General features: G+C 51.9%; 1 protein-coding gene across 1 annotated transcript; it reads left to right on the top strand.

The window, feature by feature from the left end:
• Nucleotides 1–10976: 10976 nt before the first annotated feature.
• Nucleotides 10977–24994, top strand: SLC1A5 (solute carrier family 1 member 5). Its single transcript, XM_054466316.2, has 8 exons — nucleotides 10977–12677; nucleotides 15562–15604; nucleotides 15981–16028; nucleotides 17388–17554; nucleotides 21044–21277; nucleotides 22484–22678; nucleotides 22780–22914; nucleotides 24151–24994. The coding sequence occupies exons 1-8, from the start codon at nucleotides 12109–12111 to the stop codon at nucleotides 24383–24385; spliced, it is 1626 nt and encodes a 541-aa protein (XP_054322291.1). The 5' UTR covers nucleotides 10977–12108; the 3' UTR covers nucleotides 24386–24994.
• Nucleotides 24995–26499: the final 1505 nt, after the last annotated feature.

The raw sequence follows: 26499 nt of genomic DNA, 5'->3' as shown, positions 1-26499 counted from the left end.
CTTTATAGGGCCATGTCCTCTCAGCGCTTCCCCCCAAGGGCAGGCCTATGTCCCCTCAGACCCCAAAGGGCTGGGCCTGTGTCCCCTCAGACCTGAAACTGCCTTTGCAAAAAAACTTTTTTTTTTTTTTTGAGACAGAGTTTCACTCTTGTCACCTAGGCTGGAGTGTAGTGGCACGATCTTGGCTCACTGTAACCTCCGCCTCCTGGGTTCAAGCGATTCTTCTGCCTCAGCCTCTCGAGTAGCTGGGATTACAGGTGTGTACCACCACACCCAGCGAATTTTTGTATTTTTAGTACAGACGGGGTTTTACCATGTTGCCCAGGCTGGTCTCGAACTCCTGATCTCAGGCGATCCACCTGCCTCGACCTCCCAAGTGTTGGGATTGCAGGCGTGAGCCACTGTGCCTGGCCCACCTTTGCAAAAATTATATCAGTAAGAAAAATTATAACAGTAAGCTAAACTAACCCATACCTCATCTTGCCTTTCCCTTCATTATTCCTGGGCTATTGGGCCAAGTTAACTTTGGAAGACATTTAGGGTACAGTTTAAATGATAATAGACTTTGCCCAAAATTCAACCGCTTTTGTAAAGTTAATGGGAGGTCATCAGGCTGCGGGGAGGAGAGGACCCTGAGTACTGCTAAGGCGCAGACATAAAAGATTATCAGCCATTATCCTGGAGGTTAGAAGATAGGCTACTGCCCCAACTCTCCTGCAAATAACACCGCTGTTGTAGATTGGCCTTTTGAGATATCTGATCCTTCAGATCCCCGGGGCAGGCCTTAGACCCGCCAGGGTAGGACTCTGTTCCCTCAGACCCCCAGGGCAAGGCTATTTCGCAACCTCCCCCTCCACCCCCATAGGGCTATGTCCCTTCAGAGGCGGCATTGTATGGCCTGACTCACATCTGACTAGGGCTCTCTAAAGCAAAAAGTAACAATCACAGTAATAGGCCCCCCAGCCCCTAATATACTGATCTCATGGCATTGCCCAGGCCTATGCTAAGATTTTCTTTACTGCTGCTGGCACATCTGGGGTAGGTATTACTTTCATCCTATTTCAGAGATGACCCGAGATTCAGAGATGGAATCCGTTACCCAAGATCATCTAAGAAGTAAGGGGGTGCCAGGCGTGGTGGCTTACACCTGTACCTGTAATCCCACTACTTTGGGAGGCCGAGGTGGGCGGATCACTTGAGGTCAGGAGTTTGAGACCAGTCTGACCAAAGTGGTGAAACCCTCTCTCCACTAAAAATATAAAAATTAGCCAGGCATGCTGGCGTGGGCCTGTAATCCCTGCTACTCGGGAGGCTGAGGCAGGAGAATCGCTTGAACCTGGGAGGTGGAGGTTGCAGTGAGCCGAGATCGTGCCACGGTACTCCAGCCTGGGTGACACAGCGAGACTCTGTCTCAAAAACAAAACAAAACAAAACAAAAAAGAAGCTGGGGAGGCCCATCTCTCTGCCTCCATTTCCCCCTCAACCATTGTTTTATCCTGCCTCCTAGGAAGTATTGAATGTCTTTCCATCCAGGTCACCTGAGCCCTGAAATACCTGTAGGTTCCCAGGCTGGGACCTGGCTGTGGTAGGGAAACAAATCCCCACCTTGGCTGGATTTTGAGGGAGGTGGGGAGGGCAGTGCCTGCCACCCCAGCTTTGGGCCTCAAGGCTCAGAAACCTGAATTATCTTTTTTTTTTTTTGAGACAGAGTATTGCTCTGTCGCCCAGGCTGGAGTGCCGTGGCGCCATCTCGCCTCACTGCAAGCTCCGCCTTCCAGGTTCATGCCATTCTCCTGCCTCAGCCTCCCCAGTAGCTGGGACTACAGGCTCCCGCCACCAGGCTCGGCTAATTTTTTGTATTTTTAGTAGAGATGGGGTTTCACCACGTTGCCCAGGATGGTCTGGAACTCCTGGTCTCATGTGATCTGCCTGCCTCGGCCTCCCAAAGTGCTGGGATTACAGGCGTGAGCCACCGCACCTGGCCCTGAGTTACAATCGCACCAGGAGCCACTGGGGCCTGCCATCCTGCAGCTGGGGGAGACAGGGCTGAGCCGCCCAGACAGGCCAGCTCTTAAATAAATAATCAGGGAGGTAGGAAGAGAAGGGCAGGGCCATTCTCCAGTTCCCCAGGCCGGAATGTGCTACGCTCCTGACATCTCCTCCTTTCCTTCCTGTTTCTTTCTCTTTTTTATTTTTAATTTAATTTACTTTTTAATTTTTATTTTATTTTATTTATTTATTTATTTTTGAGACGACATTTCGCTCTTGTCACCCAGGCTGGAGAGCAATGGCGTGATCTTGGCTCACTGCATCCTCCACCTCCCGGGTTCAAGCAATTCTCCTGCCTCAGCCTCCTGAGTATCTGGGATTACAGGCGCCTGCCACCACATCTGGCTTATTTTTTGTATTTTTAGTAGAGATGAGGTTTCGCCGTCTTGGCCAGGCTAGTCTCAAACTCCTGACTAGCCTGGGTGATCCACCCACCTCCGCCTCCCAAAGTGCTGGGATCACAGGCATGAGCCACTGAGCCCGGCCTTTTTTTTTTTTTTTTTTTGAGATGGAGTCACTTGAACCCACTTCCTGGGTTCAAATGATCCTTCAGCCTCAACCTCTGGAGTAGCTGGGATTACAGAGGTGAGCTAGTGCTCCCGGTCCTCCTTCCTGTTTCTGAAAGCAAACCCACATTCCTGAAGACCCTTCTGTGTGCCTGGCCCCAGGCAGGGCCGTGCTTGGGACACAGTGGAGGTAGAGACAGCCAACCCCCACCTTCAGTCCAATGGAGGTGGCAAACCGTGGTCTCCAGACTTTGACCACCCAGGGTGGCCAGGGCTGGGATTAGGAGTCCAGGGGCCTGGGGGAAGACTGGAGAGACACGTGACCCAGACTGGTGGACTCAGCAGATTCCTGAGTGGAAATGTGAAGATTCTGGAGAAATGAAGAGAAAAATGTGTGAGGAGTCCAGGCGCGGTGGCTCACGCCTGTAATCCCAGCACTTTGGGAGGCTGAGGCGGGTGGATCAGGAGGTCAGGAGATCGAGACCGTCCTGGCTAACATGGTGAAACCCCGTCTCTACTAAAAGTACAAAAATAAAATTAGCCGGGCATGGTGGCAGGCGCCTGTAATCCCAGCTACTCGGGAGGCTGAGGCAGGAGAATCGCTTGAACTTGGCAGGCGGAGCTTGCAGTGAGCCGAGATCGCTCCACTGCACTCCAGCCGGGGTGACAGAGCGAGACTCCGTCTCAAAAAAACAAAATGTGTGAGGAAAGGAGTGACATGGTGAGACTCATGAACCACAGAAGGCTTGGCACACCAGTGTTTCTCAAGTAATTTTGAACTAGAGACACCTGATCCACAACAGGATGTATACATTTCAGGTATTTATTTTATGATTATTCATTTTATCTATTTGTTTATTTATTTATTTGAGACGGAGTCTCGTTCTGTTGCCCACACTAGAGTACAGTGGTGTGATCTCAGCTCACTGCAACCTCCACCTCACGGGTTCAAGTGATTCTCCTGCTTCAGCCTCCCGAGTAGCTGGGATTTCAGGGGCCTGCCACCACACCTGGCTAATTTTTGTATTCATAGTAGAAACGGGTCTCCCCATGTTAGCCAGGCTGGTCTCGAACTCTTGACCTCAAGTGATCTGCCAGCTTTGGCCTCCCAAAGTGCTGGGATTACAGGTGTGAACCACTGTGCCCAGCATATTTATTTTATTTTTAGAGATGGGGTCTCGCTCTGTTGCCCAGGCTGGAATGCAGTGGTGGGATCACTGCAGCCTCCAATTTCTGAGCTCAAGGAATTTAATTTAGAGATGGGGACTTGCTGTGTTGCCCAGGCTGGTCTGAACTCCTAGGCTCAAGGGGTCTTCCCACCTCAGCCTCTCACTAGCAGGAACTTGGGTGCAAGCTACCACACCCTAGCTAGCATGTATATTTTACCTGGAATGCAGTATGTGTGCAAATATGTATATAAATTTAGCAAAAATTTCACAAAATAATAATCACCTTTACAATGCACTCTGATTGTGTGTGTGTGTGTGTGTGAAGGCTGAAGTTCAGTGGCACAATCATACCTCACTGCAACCTCGATCTCCTGGGCTCAGGTGATCCTCCTGCCCCTGCCTCCTGAGTAGGTAGGATTATAGGTGCATGCCACCACACCTATCAATTTTTTTAATGTTTTTGTAGACATGGGGTCTCACTACATTGCCCAGGCTAGAGTGCAGTGGCCCGATCATAGCTCATTGCAGCCTTGATCTCCTGGGTTCAAGCAATCCTCCTGCCTCGGCCTCCCAAGTAGCTAGGTTTTCTTGTCTTTTCAATCTTTCATATTGAACCTATTGTTTTCTTTGGCCCTACTATACTCACTTCCTAGTGAATCTCCGACCAGTCCCATGAATTGACATACCCTCTATCCATGCATGGCTCCTGTGGTTGGCTGCCTAATAACCCTTGAAGATATCCCGGTCCCTAGAACCTGTGAATATTACTTTGTATGGCAACAGAGACTTGGCAGATGTAAGTCAATAAAAGATCTTGAGATGGAGAGATGATCCTGGCCTAACTGGGTAGGCCCTAAATTAATCCCGAGTGCCCTTATAAGAGAGAGGCAGAGGGATATTTGACATAGAACAGAATGAAGGCGGTGGGATGATGGAAGCAGAGAGATTTGAAGATTCTATGCTGCTGGTTTTGAAGATGGAGGAAAAGGCCATGAGCCGAGGAACACAGATGACCTCGAGAAGCTGGAGAAGGCAAGGATGCAGATTCTCCTCTAGAGCCTCCTAACAGAGCGTGGTCCTGCTAACGCTTTGGTCTCAGCCCAGTGAAACCATTTCGAACTTCAATCTCTGGATTTTTTTTTTTTTTTTTTTTTTAATGAGACAGGGTATCACTCTGTCACCCAAGCTGGAGTGCCATGACGTGATCTTGGCTCACTGCAGCCTCCACCTCCTGGGCTCAAACGATCCTCCTGCTTCAGCCTCCCAATTAGCTGGGACTACAGGCGTGAACCACAATGCCTGGCTAATTTTTGCATTTTTGTAGAGACAGAGTTTTGCTATGGCTGTCTATATGACTATTCCATGCCCAGGCTGGAATCCCTGGACTTTTAAGAGAATAAATCCATATAATTTTAAGCCTCCCACAACCCCCTGGGATATTTATTAAATGCAGATTCTAGCAGTCCAGGAATCTGATTTTTTTTTTTTTTTTTTTTTTTTTTTTTTTTTTTTTTTTGAGACAGGATCTTGCTCTGTCACCTAGGCTGGAGTGCTGGAGTGCAGTGGCATGATCTTGACTCACTGCAACCTCTGCTTCCTGGGTTCAAGTAATTCTCCTGCTTCAGCCTCCCAAGTAGCTAGGATTATAGGTGTGCACCACCATGGCCCAACTGATTTTTGTATTTTTAGTAGAGATAGGGTTTCACCATATTGACCAGGCTGGTCTTGAACTCCTGACCTCAGGTGATCCACCTGCCTCTGCCTCCCAAAGTGCTGGGATTACAGGCATGAGGCGCTGTGCCTGGCCTACTTTTATTTTCTTATGTGAAAGGAAAATAAATCTTGGGTCTGTCCCCAGGATCACTAAGCCAAGAGAAAAGTTAAGCTGGGAACTATGTCAGACAAATCTGCCTCCCATTTTATCCCTAAATAAGATAGCTACACCTGTAATCCCAGCACTTTGGGAGGCCGAGGTGGGCGGATCACAAGGTCAAGAGATGGAGACCATCATGGCCAACATGGTGAAACCCCGTCTCTACTAAAAATACAAAAAATTAGCCGGGCATAGTGGCGGGCGCCTGTAGTCCCAGCTACTCAGGAGGCTGAGGCAGGAGAATGGCGTGAACCCGGGAGGCGGAGCTTGCAGTGAGCCGAGATTGCGCCACTGCACTCCAGCCTGGGAGACAGAGCCAGACTCTGTCTCAAAAAAGAAAAAAAAAAATAAGATAGCTACAAAGATTAAAAAAAAAAAAAAAAAAAGCTACGTATCTCCCTCACAATTTGCCCACAAGGAAATTCCTTGTGAGCCTCAAGATTTTTACCCTAAAACAGTTTTGTTTCACCCTGGCCATGTAAACTGATAGCTCGTCTTCACAGGTGGAAAGTCATCCCTCTGCTCACAAAAGACTAACGCATATCTGATTGCTTCCTCTGCCCTATTGTTTTTATTTATTTATTTATTTATTTATTTATTTATTTTTATTTTTATTTTTTTTTGAGATGGAGTCGCGCTCTGTCACCCAGGCTGGAGTGCAGTGGCGCGATCTCAGCTCACTGCAGGCTCTGCCTCCCGGGTTCACGCCATTCTCCTGCCTCAGCCTCCCGAGTAGCTGGAACTACAGACACCCGCCACCACACCCAGCTAATTTTTTGTATTTTTAGTAGAGACGGGGTTTCACCGCGTTAGCCAGGATGGTCTTGATCTCCTGGCCTCGTGATCCACCCTCCTCGGCCTCCCAAAGTGCTGGGATTACAGGCATGAGCCACCGCATCCGGCCCCTACAAAAAAATTTAAGAAATTAGCCAGGCATGTTTGCATGTGCCTATAGTCCTAGCTACTCAGGAGGCTGAAGCAGGAGGATAGCCTGAACCCAGGAGTTTGAGGCTGCAGTGAGCTATGATTGCGCTACTGAACTCCTGGCTGGGCAAGAGAGCAAAACTGTTTCAAGAAAAGAAAAGAGAAAAAAGACAAGACAATACGAGACTTGTATACAAGAATGGCTTTGGAGCCATTTCCTAGGTGGCAAACTGAGGCCAGAAAGGGCCTCTCTGCTCTGTGGGATCCAGCCTCTTCCTGGTCTGTCACCCCCTTTCCTGGAGCCACAGGCCTTTTTTTTTTCCAATGATGAAATCAGAATCTGAGTAGGAGGTTTGGCTTAGGGGGAGGAAAGCCGGCTGAGACCAGCTGGTATATTTTCCTCTCTAAGGAGGGGGAGGGCAGGGGGTGAGGCGCTCCAGGCAACATCATCCAAACCCTCAAACTATGCCCTCTTGGCTTGGACCCACCCCACATTCCCGAAGGGTCTAGGATTCTGGGGTGTCCTGAGTCCTGGAGCCTCCTCCCTCCAACTTCCCCCTGTCTGGCACCTCTAGCCCTAGAGTGGGTGGGCAGTGACTAGGCTGAGCCTGGCCTGTGCTCAAGTTGCCCAACTGGCCTGGGCCACTTCTCCAAACCCTGGGGCGCTGATTACCTGGAGGGCTGCCAGAGCTTCCACACCGCAGCCCAGCCTGGTCACAAGCTGCTGGGTCCCTCAGGGGCCTCTCAGGCCTCCCTTTGCCCAGTGGTCTCTGGGTCCTCAGGAGAAAAGCTCCCAGCTTGTGAATCTGTGCCCCGGGTATGCACTGGAAGGGATCTCTTTTCTTTTCTCTTTTCTTTTATTTTTCGGAGATGGGGTCTCACTCTGTCTCCCACACTGGAGTGCAGTGGCGCGATCTCAGCTCACTGCAACCTCCACCTCCTAGGCTCAGGCGATCTTCTCACTTCACCCTCCAGAATAGCTGGGACCACGGGCCTGCGTCACCACGCCCGGCTAATTTTTGTATTTTTGGGGGTAGAGACGGGGTTTTGTCATGTTGCCCAGTCTGGTCTCGAACTCCTGGACTTAAACTATCCACCTGTCTTGACCTCCCAAAGTGGTGGGATTACAGGTGTGAGCTACCGCACTCAGCCTAGAAGAAATCTTTCTTTCTTTTCCTTTCTTTATAATCTTTATCTGCAAAAGGTCGTCATAACTTAAAATACCATGGGGTTGTGATTTGCTGGGCACCAACCAAAGCACTCCATACATATGAACTCTGCTCACCCCTCCATGATCTCCAAGGCAGAAGCTAAGTGATCCCCACTGCATAGCCCAGCAAACTGAGACAGGAGAGTTGAATGATTTGCCCAAGATCTTTCAGCTGCTAAGTGAGATACAAGGTCAAGATGACAGATTTCAGGGTCCCGGCACCGAACTGCAAAGCCACAGCTTTCCTTCCTGAAAGCAAATCCTTTTAGCAGTTTCTGCAAATTCTTGAATAGTCAATGCATTTAAAAGAGATGCTGGGGGGAGGGGGGAGGGATAGCATTGGGAGATATATCTAATGCTAGATGACGAGTTAGTGGGTGCAGCGCACCAGCATGGCACATGTATACATATGTAACTTACCTGCACATTGCGCACATGTACCATAAAACCTAAGGTATAATAATAATTAAAAAAAAAAAAAAAAAGAGATGCTGTTCGCTGGGCGCGGTCGCTCACACCTGTAATCCCAGCACTTTGGGAGGCTGAGGCGGGTGGATCACCTGAGGTCAGGAGTTTGTGACCAGCCTGACCAACATGGTGAAACCCCATCTCTACTAAAAATACAAAAAAAATTAGCTGGGCTTGGTGGCGGGTGCCTGTAATCCCAGCTACTCTTTTTTTTTTTTTTTTTTTTGAGACGAAGTCTCGCTCTGTCGCCTAGGATGGAGTGCAGAGGCGTGATCTCTGGTCACTGCAAGCTCCGCCTCTGGGCTTCAAGTGATTCTCCTGCCTCAGCCTCTTGAGTAGCTGGGACTACAGGTGCCTGCCACCACGCCTGGCTAATTTTTTGTATTTTTAGTAGAGATGGGGTTTCACTATGTTGGCCAGGCTGGTCTCGATCTCATGACCTCGTGATCTGCCTGCCTCGGCTTCCCAAAGTGCTGGGATTACAGGCGTGAGCCACCGCGCCCAGCCCCATCCCAGCTACTCTTGAGGCTGAGGCAGGAAAATCACTTGAACCCAGGAGGTGGAGGTTGCAGTGAGGCGAGATTGTGCCATTGGACTCCAGCCTTGGCGACAGAGTGAGACTCAGTCTCAAAAAAATAAATAAATAGAAATAAAAAATTTGCTGGGTGCAGTGGCTCACGCCTGTATTCCCAGCACTTTGGGAGGCTGAGGTGGGCAGATCACAAGGTCAGGAGATCGAGACCATCCTGGCCAACATGGTGAAACCCCATCTCTACTAAAAATACAAAAATTAGCCAGATGTGGTGGTGCACGCCTGTAGTCCCAGCTACTTGGGAGGCTGAGGCAGGAGAATCCCTTGAACCTGGGAGGTGGAGGTTGCAGTGAGCTGAGATCACGCCATTGCTCTCCAGCGTGGGTGACAGGGCGAGACTCTGTCTCAAAAATAAATAAATAAATAAATAAAATAAAATAAAAATTAAAAATTAAAAAAATTAAAAAATAAAACAGATGCTATGTTCATTTGCTTTTCCCCATTCTATACACACTTTCTTGCACCTTGCTTTTCCCCTCTCTATTTTTTTTTTCTTTTTTTTGAGACAAGGTGTCCCTCTGTCGCCCAGGCTGGAGTGCAGTGGTGCGATCTCTGCTCACTGCAGCCTCAACCTCCCAGTCTCAAGTGATCTTCCCACCTCATCCTCCTGAGTAGCTGGGACCACAGACGTGCATCACCACGCCCGGTTAATTTTTGTATTCTTTCGTAGAGATGAGCTTTCGAAATGTTGCCCAGGCTGGTCTCAAACTCTTTTTTTTTTTTTTGAGATGGAGCCTCACTGTGTCGTCCAGGCTGGAGTGCAGTGGTGCGATACCGCCCTCTGGGTTCAAGCGATTCTCCTGCCTCAGCCTCCCAAGTAGCTGGGACTACAGCCGCCCGCCACCATGCCCAACTAATTTTTGTATTTTTAGTAGAGACAGGGTTTCACCATATTGGCCAGGATGGTCTCCATCTCCTGACCTCATGATCTGCCCACTTTGGCCTCCCAAAGTGCTGGGATTACAGGCATGAGCCACCATGCCTGGCCTATTTTCATGTTTTTAAAGACAAGGTCTCACTATGTGGCCCCGGATGGAGTCTAGTGGCTAATCGTGGGCACGATCATAGCTCACTGCAGCCTGGAACTCCTAGCCTCAAGGGATCCTCCTGCTTTCGCCTTCCAAATACCTGGGACTACAGGTGCATGCCACTGCATCCAGCTTGTTCTTCAGTAATAATAAGAATAACAGCAATCGTAGCAGTAGTATTTGACTTTCTTCTGAAGGGCATTTTTGTTAGAAACAAAAGAAGAGAGAAAGAACAAAAAATTTTAAAGCACAAATAAATACCTTTTTTTTTTTTTTTTTGAGGTGGAGTCTTGCTCTATCACCCAGGCTGGAGTGCAGTGGTGAGATCTCGGCTCTTCGCAACCTCTGCCTCTTGGATTCAAGCAATTCTTCTGCCCCAGCCTCCGGAGTAGTTGGGATTACAGGCATGTGCTGCCACACCCAGCTAATTTTTGCATTTTCAGTAGAGACAGGGTTTTGCCATGTTGGCCAGGCTCGTCTGGAACTCCTGACCTCAAGTGATCCACCTGCTTCACCTCCCAATGTGGTGGGATAACAGGCGTGAGCCACTGCGCCCGGCCGTATTATCTCATTTGAACCCTTGCAACACTCAAGGTGGTATGACTTATTATTATTCCCATTTACACATATGAAGACTGAACCTCATAGAGGTTGTAAATTACCTGAGGCCTCACAGCTGCTGTAGGAGGAAGCTTCTGACATTACCACTACAATCTTAGAGCAAGTGTGAAAGCCTGAAATGTCACAGAACAGGCTAGAGATGGGAAAGGAATGAGGATTTCAACACTGTCAGGTGGAGTAAGGAATCATGATTCATTGTTAACCTCCCAAACGGCCACTAACAGAGAATTCGGGGAGGCAGCAGAGTGGGTGCGGTTAGGGGCTTGGGAGGTGGGCATGCACGTGTCATCCTCTCTAGGTGTGGCCTCAAGGTGAATGACTTCCTCTGCCTCTGGGGTTCAAGCGATTCTCCTGCCTCAGGCTTCCAGTAGCTGGGATTACAGGCACGTGCCACCACACCGGGTAATTTTTGTATTTTTAGTAGAGACGGGTTTCACCATGTTGGCCAGGCTGGTCTCGACCTCCTGACCTCAAGTGATCCGCCCGCTTCACCTCCCAAAGTGGTGGGATTACAGGCGTGAGCCACGGCTCCCTAAATAAATACATCAATTTTATTTAAATCTTACAGCAATCATATGAGACAAAAGCTTTTATCATCTGCACTTTATATTCGAGGAATGAAAGTTCTCAGAGGCAACTAAAGACCAAACTCAGGGCTGAGGAGTTCCAAAGCTGAGTTGAGTTGCAAATGAATCACCCGAGGACCACCGGAGCTTTCTAGCGACCCTGGCACCAGGGAACGAACCCCTGTGGTTTAAGGGCTCCAACCCACAACCCAATTCCTTTGGCGGGAAACAGCACCCTCCCAAGGCCCCGCCCCTTCCTGGCCCCGCCCCGTCGTCTCTGGGCCCGGCTCCTGGAGATGGGCATTATTATTCGGCCTTCTGTGGGGGACCTGGTCCATCTCGGGTATCAGCCCCGCCCCTACTCGCCCAGTCTCCGAACGCTCTGCAGCCAATCGGCACCCGCGGGTCGGTCCCCGCCTTCTCAAGCCCCGCCCCCTACCCTTATCCCCGGCAGCTTCCGCTAAACGGGCTCAGAGCCACGCGGCACGCCCGGGAGGCTTTCTCTTGGTTGGTAACCGCTACTCCCGGACACCAGACCACCGCCTTCCGTACACAGGGGCCCGCATCCCACCCTCCCGGACCTAAGAGCCTGGGTCCCCTGGTCCCGGAGCTCCGCTTCCCGGCCCCCCGATTCTGGCACCCCAGCTCTCAGTGTCCAAGACCCAGGCACCCGGGGTCCCCGCCTCCCGGATCCAGGCGTCCGGGATCTGCGCCACCAGAACCTAGCCTTCTGCAGACCTCCGCCATCTGGGGGCACTCAACCTCCTGGAGCCAAGGGCCCCACGTCCCACCCAGAGAAACTCTTGTATTCCCAGCTCCTAGGGCCAAGGAACCCAGGCGCTCCGAACTCCCAGCTTTCGGACATCTGGCACACGGGGCAGAGCAGAGAAGCCTCAGCGCCCAGCCTGGGGAATTTAAACACTCCAGCTTCCAAGAGCCAAGGAACTTCAGTGCCGTGAACTCACAACTCTAAGGAGCCCTCCAAAGTTCCAGTCTCCAGGTGCTGTTACTCAACTCAGTCCTAGGAACGTCGGGTCCTGGGAAGGAGCCCAAGCGCTCCCAGCCAGCTTCCAGGCGCTAAGAAACCCCGGTGCTTCCCATCATGGTGGCCGATCCTCCTCGTGGAGACTCCAAGGGGCTCGCAGCGGCGGAGCCCACCGCCAACGGGGACCTGGCGCTGGCCTCCATCGAGAACCAAGGCGCGGCAGCAGGCGGCTACTGCGGTTCCCGGGACCAGGTGCGCCGCTGCCTTCGAGCCAACCTGCTTGTGCTGCTGACAGTGGTGGCCGTGGTGGCCGGCGTGGCGCTGGGACTGGGGGTGTCGGGAGCCGGGGGTGCGCTGGCGTTGGGCCCGGAGCGCTTGAGCGCCTTCGTCTTCCCGGGCGAGCTGCTCCTGCGTCTGCTGCGGATGATCATCTTGCCGCTGGTGGTGTGCAGCTTGATCGGCGGCGCCGCCAGCCTGGACCCCGGCGCGCTCGGCCGCCTGGGCGCCTGGGCGCTGCTCTTTTTCCTGGTCACCACGCTGCTGGCGTCGGCGCTCGGAGTGGGCTTGGCTCTGGCGCTGCAGCCGGGCGCCGCCTCCGCCGCCATCAACGCCTCGGTGGGAGCCGCGGGCAGTGCCGAAAATGCCCCCAGCAAGGAGGTGCTCGATTCGTTTCTGGATCTTGCGAGGTCAGATCCCGCTTCCCTGGGAGGTGGGGAAGAGTGTTAGGGATGGCGGGAGTGGCCACGTGGACAGGACCGGGCTTTGGGGCCCCTGGAGCAGAGACTTCCCTCTAGAGTCTTAGGAAAACTCGACAGGATATTGAGGGGAGCTCCAGCCCTCGGGAGTGTGAGTCTAGTCTCCTGGGGAAGGGGGTTTCTAAATTTGGGGGCCTGGGTACATAAGTGGGGTCTTATAGAGGGAGAAAAAAGTGATTTGGGGAGACATAGGAGGGTCTGCCTAGGGGAGAAAGACACTGAGGGGAGGGGACCCCAGGAGGAACTTTCGCGGGGGGAATCTTTGCGTGGTCAAGGGCCCCAAGATGGGGCTTCTAGATATAATATGGGGCCAGAGTCGGAGAGTTTGGGTTCCCTGGGTAAGGATCTGAGATATGAGTAACTCCCACCAGGCCCTCTTCCCAGCCCTGGGGCACCCCCACACCACGTGTCACTCGGACATAACTAGGCTCTGTTTTCGGCCTCCGCTTCCCGCCCATTTCAGCTGGGGTCTGGCCGCTTCCCCTTTATCTTTTAGATCAGCCCTGCCACCCCTGCCTTTCCCTCCCGTTTCGTCCTCTGTCTGGGCCACCCCCTAGCAGGCAGCCCAGAAGAGGACCAGTTAGAAAAGGGAGCAGATTCTTTTCCTTCCCCTGGCCTCTGCCCCGCGCCCCAAGAATGGCCTCCCCCACTTTGAGGAGGGCAGGGGGGCAGAGGCCCCCATGCGCTTGCCTTTAGGGCTTGCTGATTCAGTGTCTCCAGGTTGGGGACTTCCTGGAAGTTGGGGGAAGGAAATGATGCGTCACGGAACAGGGTTCCCCAGCCTCTGGGGCGTCAGTGCAGGCTGAGATGCGAGACTGGGGCAGGCTTGGTGTCCTGAGTTGAAGCCTGGGAGCACCTTCTGGCGGGAGGAGATTAGCTGGGTCCTGGCCCAGCCTGGGCCTGGGTGGTACAGGAGGACCTTCAGGCAGGCACACCCACTCCGAGGCTGTTTATGAGCACAGGCCTCCCCTGCGTGCCAAAACAGCTGTAGCTCACACTTGGCCGACCACACAGGCTTATAACCAAATGACACACAGCTGGACACAGGCACGCAGACACTCAGCTGAGGCTGTAACATCTCGACAAACACATGGCCAGATACCAGCGGTCATACACATGCTCACTGTGTACTAAGACCCCTGTAGCACAGCCGTTCAGTGATGCCACCAGCCACGCCAACATCTAAACACAGGCTCAAGAGCACACAATACACACTCACATACACACCTATGCGGTCACACACCAATAAACTCATGATTTTTTTTTTTTTTTTTTTTTTTGAGACAGTCTGTTGCTCAGGCTGGAGTGCAGTGTCGCGATCTTGGCTCATTGCAACCTCTGCCTCCTGGGTTTAAGTGATTCTCGTGCCTCAGCCTTCCAAGTAGCTGGGATTAAAGGGTTGTGCCACCACGCCTGGATAATTTTTGTGTTTTTAGTAGAGATGGGGTTTCGCCATGTTGGCCAGGCTGGTCTTGAACCCCTGACCTCAAGTTATCTGCCCACCTCAGCCTCCCAAAGGGCTGGAATTACTGGCGTGAGCCACCGCACCTGGCCAAACTCATTCCTCTACCATGACGTTATTTTACTGTACTGTGACGCGTGGCTGGCCATCCATGGACACTGTCCCATACTGCTGAACCTTAACCTGCACCCAAACTGTTAACATTTGACAGATTGTATATGGACACATGGCATTGTATATGGACACATGGCGTTGGCTGTACACCGGTCATTGGTGAGAGGGAGCATGTGGAGTGGTTGGGGCTATGGAGCCAGCTGGCTGGGTTCAAATCCCAGCTCTGCCTTTCCCAGCTGGGCAATTTTCTTTACCCTTCTGGGCCTCAGCTTCCTTTTCTATAAAATGGGGTAATAGTGCTTATCCCCAAGGCTGTCGTGAGGGTGAAATGGGTTAATTTATGTAAAGCACAGGCCAAAATGCCTGCCTGCCACATGGTAGGTGCTGCAGATGGCTTAGCTGCTGTATATATATATTTTTTGAGAGAGTCTCACTCAGTCCCAGGCTGGAATGCAGTGGCGTGATCTTGGCTCACTGCAGCCTCAACCTCCTCGGGCTCAAGTGATCCTCCCACCTCAGCCTCCAGAGTAGCTGGAACTACAGGCACACGCCACCATGCCTGGCTAATTTTTGTATTTTTTGTAGAGACACGATTTCGTTATGTTGCCCAGGCTGGTCTTCAACTCCTGGCTCAAGCGATCAGTCTGCTTTGGCCTCCCAAAGTGCTGGGATTCCAGGCAAGAGCCACGGCGCCTTGGCCTTAGCTACTATTTTCATCTCAAGGCAGACACTGTCACACAAGAGTAAGAGTAGCCTTGTAAACACAGATGCATATTCATGAGATATGAAGCCGTCCCTTGTCTCCCTCCCCGCCACTGCCTCCCAACACACCCAGATCCTCCCCCATATTCTCAGAGCCGCAGGCAGGCCCTCCAGGAGGAAGTGGCTGATGCAAGCCGTCCAGGGTATTAAGTTTGCTGCATGGGGTGGAGCTGAGGCCCGGGGTGACCTGCCTTGGCCTGCCGTGGGAGGCCAGCATTCCTCACCCTGAACCCACAATGCCTCAGGGCTAGCACGCCAGCCTCTTGGGGCTGAAGGAGGCTGACTCCCCACGTCCTGCAAATGGGTGCAAGCCTAGTTCCAACCCTGCCGGGCTGAGGCATAAGTAGGGGCTGCGTTTGGGTGCAGACGGGGCCCCAAAGCTTCCACTCACTGCCTTAAAACGCCAACCCAGCCTCTCAGACAATGCTGCCCTCCCACTATGTTATCTAATAACCCTCTGTGCATCTGTCTCTGCAGAAATATCTTCCCTTCCAACCTGGTGTCAGCAGCCTTTCGCTCAGTGAGTCCTCATGAGGGGGTGTCCTGAGGGGATGGGGGTGGACAGGGAGGGATGCCAGCCAGGGGGAGCCCTTGCTACCTGATTTTGGTTAGTGCCTGGAAAAATGCATGTCAATGAGAATACAGGCTCAGAGCCTCCTGTGAGTTTTAATTCTAGCTGTGTGACTCTGGGCAAATGTGTTTACCTCTCTGAGCCTCGGTTTTCCACCTCTGGAAAATGGGGGTATTGATCATCTTGCCTCATGGGGTTGCCAGCAGATGAAATGAGATCACATTGAAAGGATGTGGAAGGGCAGGCTTTGGGCACTGTTAACTTGGCATGGTGTTGGGAGGCCCTGGTAACGATGGACACTGACTCTTCCCAACCCTACCTACAGTACTCTACCACCTATGAAGAGAGGAATATCACCGGAACCAGGGTGAAGGTGAGAGCAGTGGGAGGCAGTGGGGGCTCTACCTCTTTGCCCATTGCTGTAATTTTTTGGTTTTATTTCTGCCTCAGTCTTTGCTGTGGAATTTGATTGACACTCTGCAGTCCTTCCCCAATTTCTGTCTTTTCTGCCTTCTGGATAGGTCTCTACTTTGTCCCCTCTTTTCCCACCCCAGGCGTCCAGGCTCTTCCTTTCTCCCTTTATCCCTCACCCCCCAACCCCATTCCATGCTGCACTCTCCCTGCCTCCTTCCATCCACCCTCAACCTGCTCAAACTGGCAGCCAGCCAGAGGTTTTTGTTGTTGTTTTTCTGACACAGGATCTCTCTCCATCATTCAGGCTGGAGTACGGTGGCACGATCACAGCTCACTGCAGTCTCGACCTCCTGGGCTCAAGTGATCCTTCTCACCTCAGCCTTCCCAGTAGCTGCGACTATAACACACCTGGCTAATTTCCATATCTTTTATAGAGACTGAGTTTTGCCATGTTGCCCCGGCTGGTCTTGCACTCTTGGGCTCAAGTGATCTGCCCACCTTGGCCGCCTCGCAAAGTGCTGGGATTACAGGCATGTGCCACCATGCCCGGCTAATTTTGTATTTTTAGTAGAGATGGGGTTTCTCCATGTTGGTCAGGGTGGTCTCGAACTCCCCACCTCAGGTGATCCACCCACCTCAGCCTCCCAAAGTACTGTGATTACAAGTGTGAGCCACCGTGCTCCACCCGAGGATCTTTTCAAAACACAAATGTGACCGTATCTCTGCAATACCCAGAGCCCTGCCATGTGCCTCAGTGCCTTCAGGAGAAAGTCCAGTCTCCTTGCTACAGTCTATGACCAAGGGGTCCCTGTGAGGTCAAACCCCTGCCAGCCCGCCTGGCTGCCCATCCTTAACTAGTGACCCTGCCCAGATCATTCTACTCTAGCCACAGTAGATTATGGTTCTTCTTTGAATGCCCAAGTTGCACTCATTTCTAGGCTGTTGCACATTCTGCTTCCTCTCTGTAGATCCTTCTACCATCCTTCTTTACCTGGTTCACTCCTCTTGTCCTCCAGGTCTCAGCTCAGATGCTCCTTCCTCCAGGAAGTCCCCCCTGACTGCCCCCTACTCCCCAAGCTGGCACTGCCCTCTCTTGGTTCCCACACTCCCCTGGGCTCCCTTATTCCAGCCCCACCTACTCTGGGCCATCCCTGATGACTAATATATTTCCCCTGGACCTGGACTGGGAGCCTTGGGAGGAAGGGGTCCGAGGGCTGCCTTGTCTCTGCTGGGTCCCAGTGGTGCCAAGGACAGGCCCTCAGTGACTGTGCAGGTAGACTGAGTGTCCCTTCCACCCCGATCTGTTCCTTGCCCACAGGTGCCTGTGGGGCAGGAGGTGGAGGGCATGAACATCCTGGGCTTGGTAGTGTTTGCCATCGTCTTTGGTGTGGCTCTGCGGAAGCTGGGGCCTGAAGGGGAGCTGCTTATCCGCTTCTTCAACTCCTTCAATGAGGCCACCATGGTTCTGGTCTCCTGGATCATGTGGTAGGTGGTGGGAGAGGAGGCTGGGGGTGGGTGGGGTTGGAGGGTCGGTCTGCTGCCAGAGGCAGGTGCGGGGCATTCTGTTTGGGATGGGGCACCCTCTATTCACTCTTTGGAGCCAGATGACCTGCATTTAAATCCAGCATTGACCATTCCCTGTCTATGTGATTTTAGGCAAGTGATTTTCCCTCTCTGCTTTAGTTTCCTCATCTATAAAATGGGAACGGCACTTTGGGAGGCTGAGATGGGTGGATCACTTGAGGTCAGGAGTTCAAAACCAGCCTGGCCAACATGGTGAAACCCCGTCTCTACTAAAAATACAAAAAAATTAGCCAGGCGTGGGGACACCCACCTGTAATCCCAGTTACTTGGGAGCCTGAGGTATGAGAATCACTTAAGCCTGGGAGGTGGAAGTTGCAGTGAGCGGAGATCATGCCACTGCCTGGGCGACAGAGGAAAACTCTGTCTCAAGAAGAAAAAAAAGAAAGTTAATACGGTACACGGAAGGTCTTAGGACAGTGCCCAGCTTATTGCGTGCCTACAGTAAATCCTAATAGCTAATATTTATTGGGCATTTTGCTTGTATAACTTCTGGATACTTCCCACTGGCCAGAACTTGGGTATCTAGCTTCCCCTCTCTGCACAAGTGGCTAGGAAAATATGCCTTTCTTCTGTGACTTACAAGAAGGGACTGGGGAGATTAGTAGTCAGCGATGATTGATGGGCGACCGATGATCCAGTAGTCCAGGGAAGTGATGTTGGGAGGCTTTTATTTTATTTTATTTTATTTTTTTGAGATGGAGTTTCATTCTTGTTGCCCAGGCTGGAGTGCAATAACGCGATCTCGGCTCACCGCAAACTCCACCTCCCAGGTTCAAGCGATTCTCCTGCCTCAGCCTCCCGAGTAGCTGAGATTACAGGCATGCGCCACCATGCCCGGCTAATTTTGTATTTTTAGTAGAGACGGGGTTTCTCCATGTTGGTCAGGCTGGTCTTGAACTCCCGACCTCAGATGATCTGCTCACCTCAGCCTCCCGAAGTGCTGGGCTTACAGGCGTGAGCCACTGCACCCGGCCTTGGGAGTCCTCTTGGCTTGGCGCCATCCCTGGGCTCTTCACAGCAGGAGAGGGTGATGATAACCCCACCTGAAGTTTATAGATCACTTATTGTCTGTAAAAAGCTTTAGCTCCTTTCGACTGGCATCTCACTGCATCCTCCCAGCATTCCTGTGAGGAGTCTGTTGGGTGTTGTGTAATCCGCAATCTGACTCATAGGACCTCCCTCCAGGGGTTGTTGGGAAGATTCAACATCATGTTCAAGGGCAGAGCACATCGAAAATGCTTCATACCTGGGAGTTGTTATTAAGACCCAGGCCATGGCCTTTCTAAAATTTGTATTTATTTAATTAATTTATTTATTTAGAGACGGAGTCTTGCTCTGTCGCCCAGGCTGGAGGTGCAGTGGCACAGTCTCGGCTCACTGCAACGTCTGCCTCCCATGTTCAAGTGATTCTCCTGCCTCAGCCTCCGGAGCAGCTGGGACCACAGGCATTCACCATCACACCCAGCTAATTTTTGTATTTTTAGTAGAGACAGCGTTTTGCCATGTTGGCCAGGCTGGTCTCAAACTCCTGACCTCAAGCGATCCGCCTTCTTTGGCCTCCCAAAGTGCTGGGATTACAGGCGTGAGCCACCGCTCCTGGCCTTCAAATTTTTATTTTAAAAATGTGTTTTTTGGTTGGTTTTGGTACCTCACACCTGTAATCCCAGCACTTTGGGAGGCTGAGGTGGGAGGATTGCTTGAGGCCAGCAGTTAGAGACTAGCCTGGCCAACATGGCAAAACACCCTCTCTACAAATAAATACAAATATTAGCTAGGAATGGTGGTGTACACCTTTAATCCTAGCTACTACTCGGGAGGCTGAGGCATGAAAATTGCTTGAACCTGGGAGGCAAAGGTTGCAGTGAGCCAAGATTGCACCACTAGACTCCAGCCTGGGCAACAGAACGAGACTGTCTAAATAATAATAGTAATTTAAAAAAACGTTTTTTTGAGCTAGGATCTTGCTCTGTCACCTAGGTTGGAGTGCAGTGTGGCATGATCACAGCTCACTGCAGCCCTGACCTCCTGGGTTCAGGTGATCCTCCCACCTCAGCCTCCTAAGTGGCTGGGACTACAGACCCCAGCCACGAAGCCTAGCTAATTTTTGTTGTTGTTGTTGAAGAAACTGGGTGGCTGGGCGCGGTGGCTCATGCCTATAATCCCAGCACTTTGGGAGGCTGAGGCGGGCAGATCACGAGGTCAGGAGATCGAGACCATCCTGGCTAACACGGAAAATCCATGTCTCTACTAAAAATACAAAATATTAGCTGGGCGTGGTAGCACGCGCCTATAGTCCCAGCTACTTGGGAGGCTGAGGCAGGAGAATCGCTTGAACCCGGGAGGTGGACGGTGCAGTGAGCCGAGATAATGCCACTGCACTTTAGCGTGGGTGACAGAGAGAGACTCTGTCTCAAAAAAAAAAAAAAAAAAAAAAAGAGAGAGAGAGACATGTTGCCCAGGCTGGTCTTGAACTCCTGGGCTCAATCGATCTGTCTGCCTCCACCTCACTACATACTGGGATTACAGGCATGAGCCACCGTGCCTGGCCTATTTTTATTTTTTGTAAAATAAAGACACTGGGTCTTGCTGTGTTGCCCAAGTTGATCTCGAGAACTCCTGGCCTCAAGTAATCCTCCTGCTTTCGCCTCCTAAAGTGCTGGGATTATAGGCATGAGCCACTGTGCCCGGCCTCTTTATCTTTCATCATCTGCAGAGAGCATATTGGCTCAAGTCATGATAGCTGCCATAGCAAACCAACCCAGGAAGTGTGAATGGCGCACACTGATGGACATTTCTTTCTGGCTCACATGTGAAGTCCAAATCTGGTGACTGCTTCATGTGGTGATGGAAGCACTGAGACTTTTTTTTTTTTTTGAGATGGAGTTTCACTCTTGTTGCCCAGGCTGGAGTGCAATGGCATGATCTCGGCTCACAGCAACCTCTGCCTCCCTGGTTCAAGCAATTCTCCTGCCTGAGCCTCCCGAGTAGCTGGGATTACAGGCATGCGCCACCACACCTGGCTAATTTTGTATTTTTAGTAGAGACGGGGTTTCTCCATGTTGGTCAGGCTGGTCTTGAACTCGTGACCTCAGGTGATCCGCCCGCCTCAGCCTCCCAAAGTGCTGGGATTACAGGCATGAGCCACCACGCCTGGCCTGCATGGAGACTTTTATCTCCCGGCTGCTCTACCTTTGAGGGGAAAGAGAGCATGAGGTTGGCACGGGGGCTTCAGGGGCCGGGCCTGGGAGTGGCGCTCATGCTGAAGCACACATTGCTGGGGCTTCTCCTGACCTCAGGAAGGCTGGAAGATGTGGGCAGGGTGCTGAGCCTCACGCCTGGCCACTGGGCCCGTGGAAGAGGCAACAAGCTGTCTCCTGTGTTACTGATCAGGTACGCCCCTGTGGGCATCATGTTCCTGGTGGCCGGCAAGATCGTGGAGATGGAGGACGTGGGTTTACTCTTTGCCCGCCTTGGCAAGTACATTCTGTGCTGCCTGCTGGGCCATGCCATCCACGGGCTCCTGGTACTGCCCCTCATCTACTTCCTCTTCACCCGCAAAAACCCCTACCGCTTCCTGTGGGGCATCGTGACACCGCTGGCCACTGCCTTTGGGACCTCTTCCAGGTACGGCCTTGGGGTGGGCTAGGGTGGGATGTTTAATCCGCTAAGCGGCATGGAGTGGATGAAATTTTCTCTGCCCAGGACATTGTATCTGGGTACAGGGGCCATACTTCAGGAGATTTTCATAAGGTCCTGGATTTATCCCCGCCCTTAAAAAGATAGGAAATGATTGCCCTAGAGATTTATTTCCCTCTTTCTTACACTGCCTCCCCATGGCCCTGGAGGCACTCTTTTTTTTGTTTTAAACAATGGGGTCTCGCTCTGCTGCCCAGGCTGGAGTGTAGTAGTGTGATCTCAGCTCACTGCAACCTCTGCCTCCTGAGTTCAAGTGATTCTCTGCCTCAGCCTCCCGAGTAGCTGGGACTACAAGTGTCCACCACCATACCCAGCTAATTTTTGTGTTTTTAGTAGAGACGGGGTTTCGCCATGTTGGCCAGGCTGGTCTCAAACTCCTGGCCTCAAGTGATCCGCCCACCTCGGCCTCCAAAAGTGCTGGGATTACAGGTGTGAGCCGCCATGCCCGGCCCCTGGGGGGCTCTTAAGTTCTGCTCTGATTCAACCTCAGAACTCCTTCCACCGTCTCTCCTGGGCATTTCATTCGTCCCTGCTGACCCTGTCCCCTTCCAAGACAATAGTAATTCTTGGTGTATTATTGGTGAGAGTCAGCAGGACCCAGACATTAGAATTTAGGTGTGAATTGTGTGGGTATTTTGGGAGGTAGTAGTCTATACTCTCCCAGGGGTTCCACGACTCATAGATTTTGTAATCCTGGTATTGAGTTCCCTAGTGCTGCCTGCTTGTGGGAAAAGAGCTTAGATATAGCAAGTGAGGGCTGGGGGTGGAGTCTGGACATGGTAGGGGGGAAAGGGAGTCTAGGTTAGATGCAGGGGGCCTTGGGCCAAGGGACAGGCTGGGGAGGTGGTATGGGCAGGATCTGGTGGGCGGGGCTTTGGCTGGGCAGGTGATGTGGGTGGGCGGGGCTTCAGCTGGGTGGGTGGTGCAGGTCAGACCTGCACCCAGACCAGTCTTTGGCTGGTTGGGTGACAGGGCTTTGCTTAGGCAGGCTCTGGTGGGGATCTACTAGGTGGGGTGGGTGGGGCTTTGGCCTGTTGGGGTGGGGTAGGCGGGGCCTCACCTGGGTTGGACCTGGAGGGTGGGCGGAGCCCTGGTCCGCAGGTTAACCTAACTCAGCTCCTCCATTCCTTGCAGTTCCGCCACGCTGCCGCTGATGATGAAGTGTGTGGAGGAGAATAATGGCGTGGCCAAGCACATCAGCCGTTTCATCCTGCCCATCGGCGCCACCGTCAACATGGACGGTGCCGCGCTCTTCCAGTGCGTGGCCGCAGTGTTCATTGCACAGCTCAGCCAGCAGTCCTTGGACTTCGTAAAGATCATCACCATCCTGTGAGTGTCAGGGGGCTGCGGATGGGACCCCCGGACCCCAGTTGACCCCCATCTTCTCCCACGAGAGAGGCATCTGCCTAACCTCCCACCTTCTCCCTCAGGGTCACGGCCACAGCGTCCAGCGTCGGGGCAGCGGGCATCCCTGCTGGAGGTGTCCTCACTCTGGCCATCATCCTCGAAGCAGTCAACCTCCCGGTCGACCATATCTCCTTGATCCTGGCTGTGGACTGGCTAGTGTGAGTGTGGGTCTGGAGACTGGGGCAGGGCCAGGGGTACCCCTGGGAAAGAGGATGAGTGAGTGAGAGTCCTTAGAGCCTCTGGACAGAAGAGGAAGAGAAGAAGGAAGGAATTCTGGAGAAAATGGGGGGAACCTTGAGCATTCCTGAGGCAAGGAATGGCATCTTTGTGGCTCTAAGAGGGATGTCAGAAAAGTAGGGCGTCTGTGTGGTGAATACAGCAGACTCTTCAGCCAGACTGCTCAGGTTCACATCCCAGCTCCAACATTCACTGTTATGACCTCGGGAAGTGCTTAATCTCCCTGCGTCTCAGTTTCTCCATCTGTAAAACGGGGAGAAGAGTCTCTCCCTAAGGATTAGATAACAGACACACCTCCCTTAGAGCAGCCCCCAGTAAGCAGTAATTGCTACATAATTATTTGCTATCATGATTAAGCTATTAAAAGTATAAAGATTGGAAAGCAGCCAGGCACGGTGGCTCATGCCTGTAATCCCAACATTTTGGGAGGCCCAGGCGGGTGGATTATTTGAGGTTGGGAGTTTGAGACCAGCCTGACCAACATGGTGAAACCCTGTCTCCACTAAAAATATAAAAAAATTAGCCGGGTATGGTGGTGTATGTCTGTCCTGTGATCTCAGCTACTCAGGAGGCTGAGGCAGGAGAATCGCTTGAACTTGGGAGGTGGAGGTTGCAGTGAGCCGAGACTGTGCCACTGCACTCCAGCCTGAGCGACAGGGTGAGATCCTGTCTCAAAAAAAAAAAAAAAAAAAAAAAAAATTTCTGGAATTAATTATTGGCAATGTGGCAATGGTTGCACAAGTCTGAATATACTAAAAAATACCAAGATGGCACTTTTAAAAGGTTAATTTTATGATAGGTGAATTATAATTTTTTTTCAAGACACAGTCTCGCTCTGTCGCCCAGGCTGGAGTGTAGTGATGTGATCATGGTTGTGATCACTGCAGCCTCCACCTCCCAGGCTCAAGCGATCCTCCTGCCTCAGCCTCCTGAGTAGCTGAGACTATAGGTGTGCACTACCATGCCTGGCTAATTTTTTTTTTGTTTTAATATATATAGAGATGGGATCTCACTATGTTGCCCAGGCTGACTCCAACTCTTAATTTTTACTTTTTAGATTCCAGGGGGAGAGAAGCAGGAGGCTTAGGCCTTGGCCCTTTCCTTCCCTCTTACCCTCTCCCCTCCCACTTACTTTGCTGTCATTTCTACCCCTTTAGCGACCGGTCCTGTACCGTCCTCAATGTAGAAGGTGACGCTCTGGGGGCAGGACTCCTCCAAAATTATGTGGACCGTACGGAGTCGAGAAGCACAGAGCCTGAGTTGATACAAGTGAAGAGTGAGCTGCCCCTGGATCCGCTGCCAGTCCCCACTGAGGAAGGAAACCCCCTCCTCAAACACTATCGGGGGCCCGCAGGGGATGCCACGGCCGCCTCTGAGGAGTCAGTCATGTAAACTCCAGCAGGGACCTTCCCTGCCCTGCTGGGGGCGCTCATTGGACATTGGATTATGAGGACTGGATAAATGGATGAGCTAGGGCTCTGGGGGTCTGCCTGCACACTCTGGGGAGCCAGGGGCCCCAGCCCCCTCCTGGACAGGAGATCTGGGATGCCTGGCTGCTGGAGTACATGTGTTCACGAGGGTTACTCCTCAAAACCCCCAGTTCTCACTCATGTCCCCAACTCAAGGCTAGAAAACAGCAAGATGGAGAAATAATGTTCTGCTGCGTCCCCACCGTGACCTGCCTGGCCTCCCCTGTCTCGGGGAGCAGGTCACAGGTCACCATGGAGAATTCTAGCCCCCACTGGGGGGATGTTGCAACATCATGCTGGTTATTTTGGCGGCTGTAGTTGTGGGGGGATGTGTGTGTGTGTGTGTGTGTGTGTGTGTGTGTGTTCTGTGACCTCCTGTCCCCATGGTATGTCCCACCCTGTTCCCAGATCCCCTATTCCCTCCACAATAACAGAAACACTCCCAGGGACTCTGGGGCGAGGCTGAGGACAAATACCTGCTGTCACTCCAGAGGACTTTTTTTAGCAATAAAATTGAGTGTCAACTATTTAATCAGGTGTTCTTGAGAATTTGACTTAAAAGCACTGGCCACTACAATGACAGTATCTGCTCATGAAGAAACACCACTGGGCTGGGCGTGGGGGCTCACAGCTGTAATCCCAGCACTTTGAGATCGCTCCAGGCCAGGAGTTCAAGACAAGCCTGGGCAACATAGTGAGACGTCGTCTCTACAAAAAAATACAAAAATTAAGGCCAAGCACGGTGGCTCACGCCTGTAATCCCAGCACTTTGGGAGGCCGAGGCCTTGTGACTTTGATCACAAGGTCGGGAGTTCAAGACTAGCCTGGCCAAGATGGTGAAACCCTGTCTCTACTAAAAATACAAAAAGTAGCCGGATATGGTGGTGGGCGCCTGTAGTCCCAGCTACTCGGGAGGCTAAGGTAGAAGAATTGCTTGAACCCGGGAGGCAGAGGTTGCAGTGAGCCGAGATTGTGCCACTGCACTGCAGCCCAGGTGAAAGAGCAAAACTCCGTCTCAAAAACAAAACAAAAAAAAATTAGGCAGGTGCAGTGGTGCACACCTGGAGTCCCAGCTACTCAGAAGGCTGAGGTGGGGAGGATCCCTTGAGCCCAGGAGTTCAAGGATGCAGTGACCCATGATCGTGCCACTGCACTCCAGCCTGGGCAACAAACAGAGTGAGACCCTGTCGCTTTTTTTTTTTTTTTTTTGAGATGGAGTCTGGCTCTGTTGTCTGGGCTGGAGTGCAGTGCAGTGGCACGATCTTGGCTCACTGCAACCTCCGCTTCCCAGGTTCAAGCGATTCTCCTGCCTCAGCCTCCCAAGTAGCTGGGACTACAGGTATCTGCCACCATGCCCAGCTAATTTTTGTATTTTTAGTAGAGACCGGTGCCTCAAATGATCCACCCACCTGGGCCTCCCAAAGTGCTGGGATTGCAGGCGTGAGCCACCATGCCCAGCCAGACCCTGTCTCTTAAACACCACGGGAAACCATAATGAGACACCACTATACACAGTAGAATGGCTGAACACAAGACCAAGGGAGGATGGGGAACAACAGGACTCCTCATCTCTTGGTTGGTGCTCCTTTAGTAGATGGCTGAGTTGTTTTGGAAAATAACTGGGCAGTTTCTTAATAAAGTTAAAAAATACAGGCTGGGTGCAGTGGCTCATGCCTGTAATCCCAACACTTTGGGAGGCCGAGGTGGATGGATCACCTGAGGTCAGGAGTTCGAGACCAGCCTGGCCAACATGGTGAAACCCCGTCTCCACTAAAAATACAAAAATTAGCCGGGCGTGGTGGCACATGCCTGTAGTCCCAGCTACTTGGGAGGCTGAGGCAGGAGAATCACTGGAACCCAGGAGGCGGAGGTTGCAGTGAGCCGAGATCACACCATTGCACTCCAGTCTGGGTGACAAAAGCAAAACTCTGTCTCCAAAAAAAATATATATATATATATATAAAATATATATTTATTTACCATGCAGCTTAGGAGTTGCACTCCTGGGTATTTACCCAAGAGAAATGAAAACTTTTG

Source organism: Pongo pygmaeus, chromosome 20, assembly GCF_028885625.2.
Source record: "Pongo pygmaeus isolate AG05252 chromosome 20, NHGRI_mPonPyg2-v2.0_pri, whole genome shotgun sequence".
NCBI lineage: Eukaryota > Metazoa > Chordata > Mammalia > Primates > Hominidae > Pongo > Pongo pygmaeus.
The sequence above is the reverse complement of the archived record's forward strand: the minus strand, read 5'-3'. Positions and strand labels throughout refer to the sequence as shown.

Bases quoted from the DNA above. Each gene is read 5' to 3' on its own strand.
- SLC1A5 (XM_054466316.2), top strand. From the start codon at position 12,109: ATGGTGGCCGATCCTCCTCGTGGAGACTCCAAGGGGCTCGCAGCGGCG. The intron at 17,555-21,043 runs GTAGGTGGTGGG...GTTACTGATCAG, and splicing joins CTGGTCTCCTGGATCATGTG to GTACGCCCCTGTGGGCATCA. The intron at 22,915-24,150 runs GTGAGTGTGGGT...CTACCCCTTTAG, and splicing joins CTGGCTGTGGACTGGCTAGT to CGACCGGTCCTGTACCGTCC.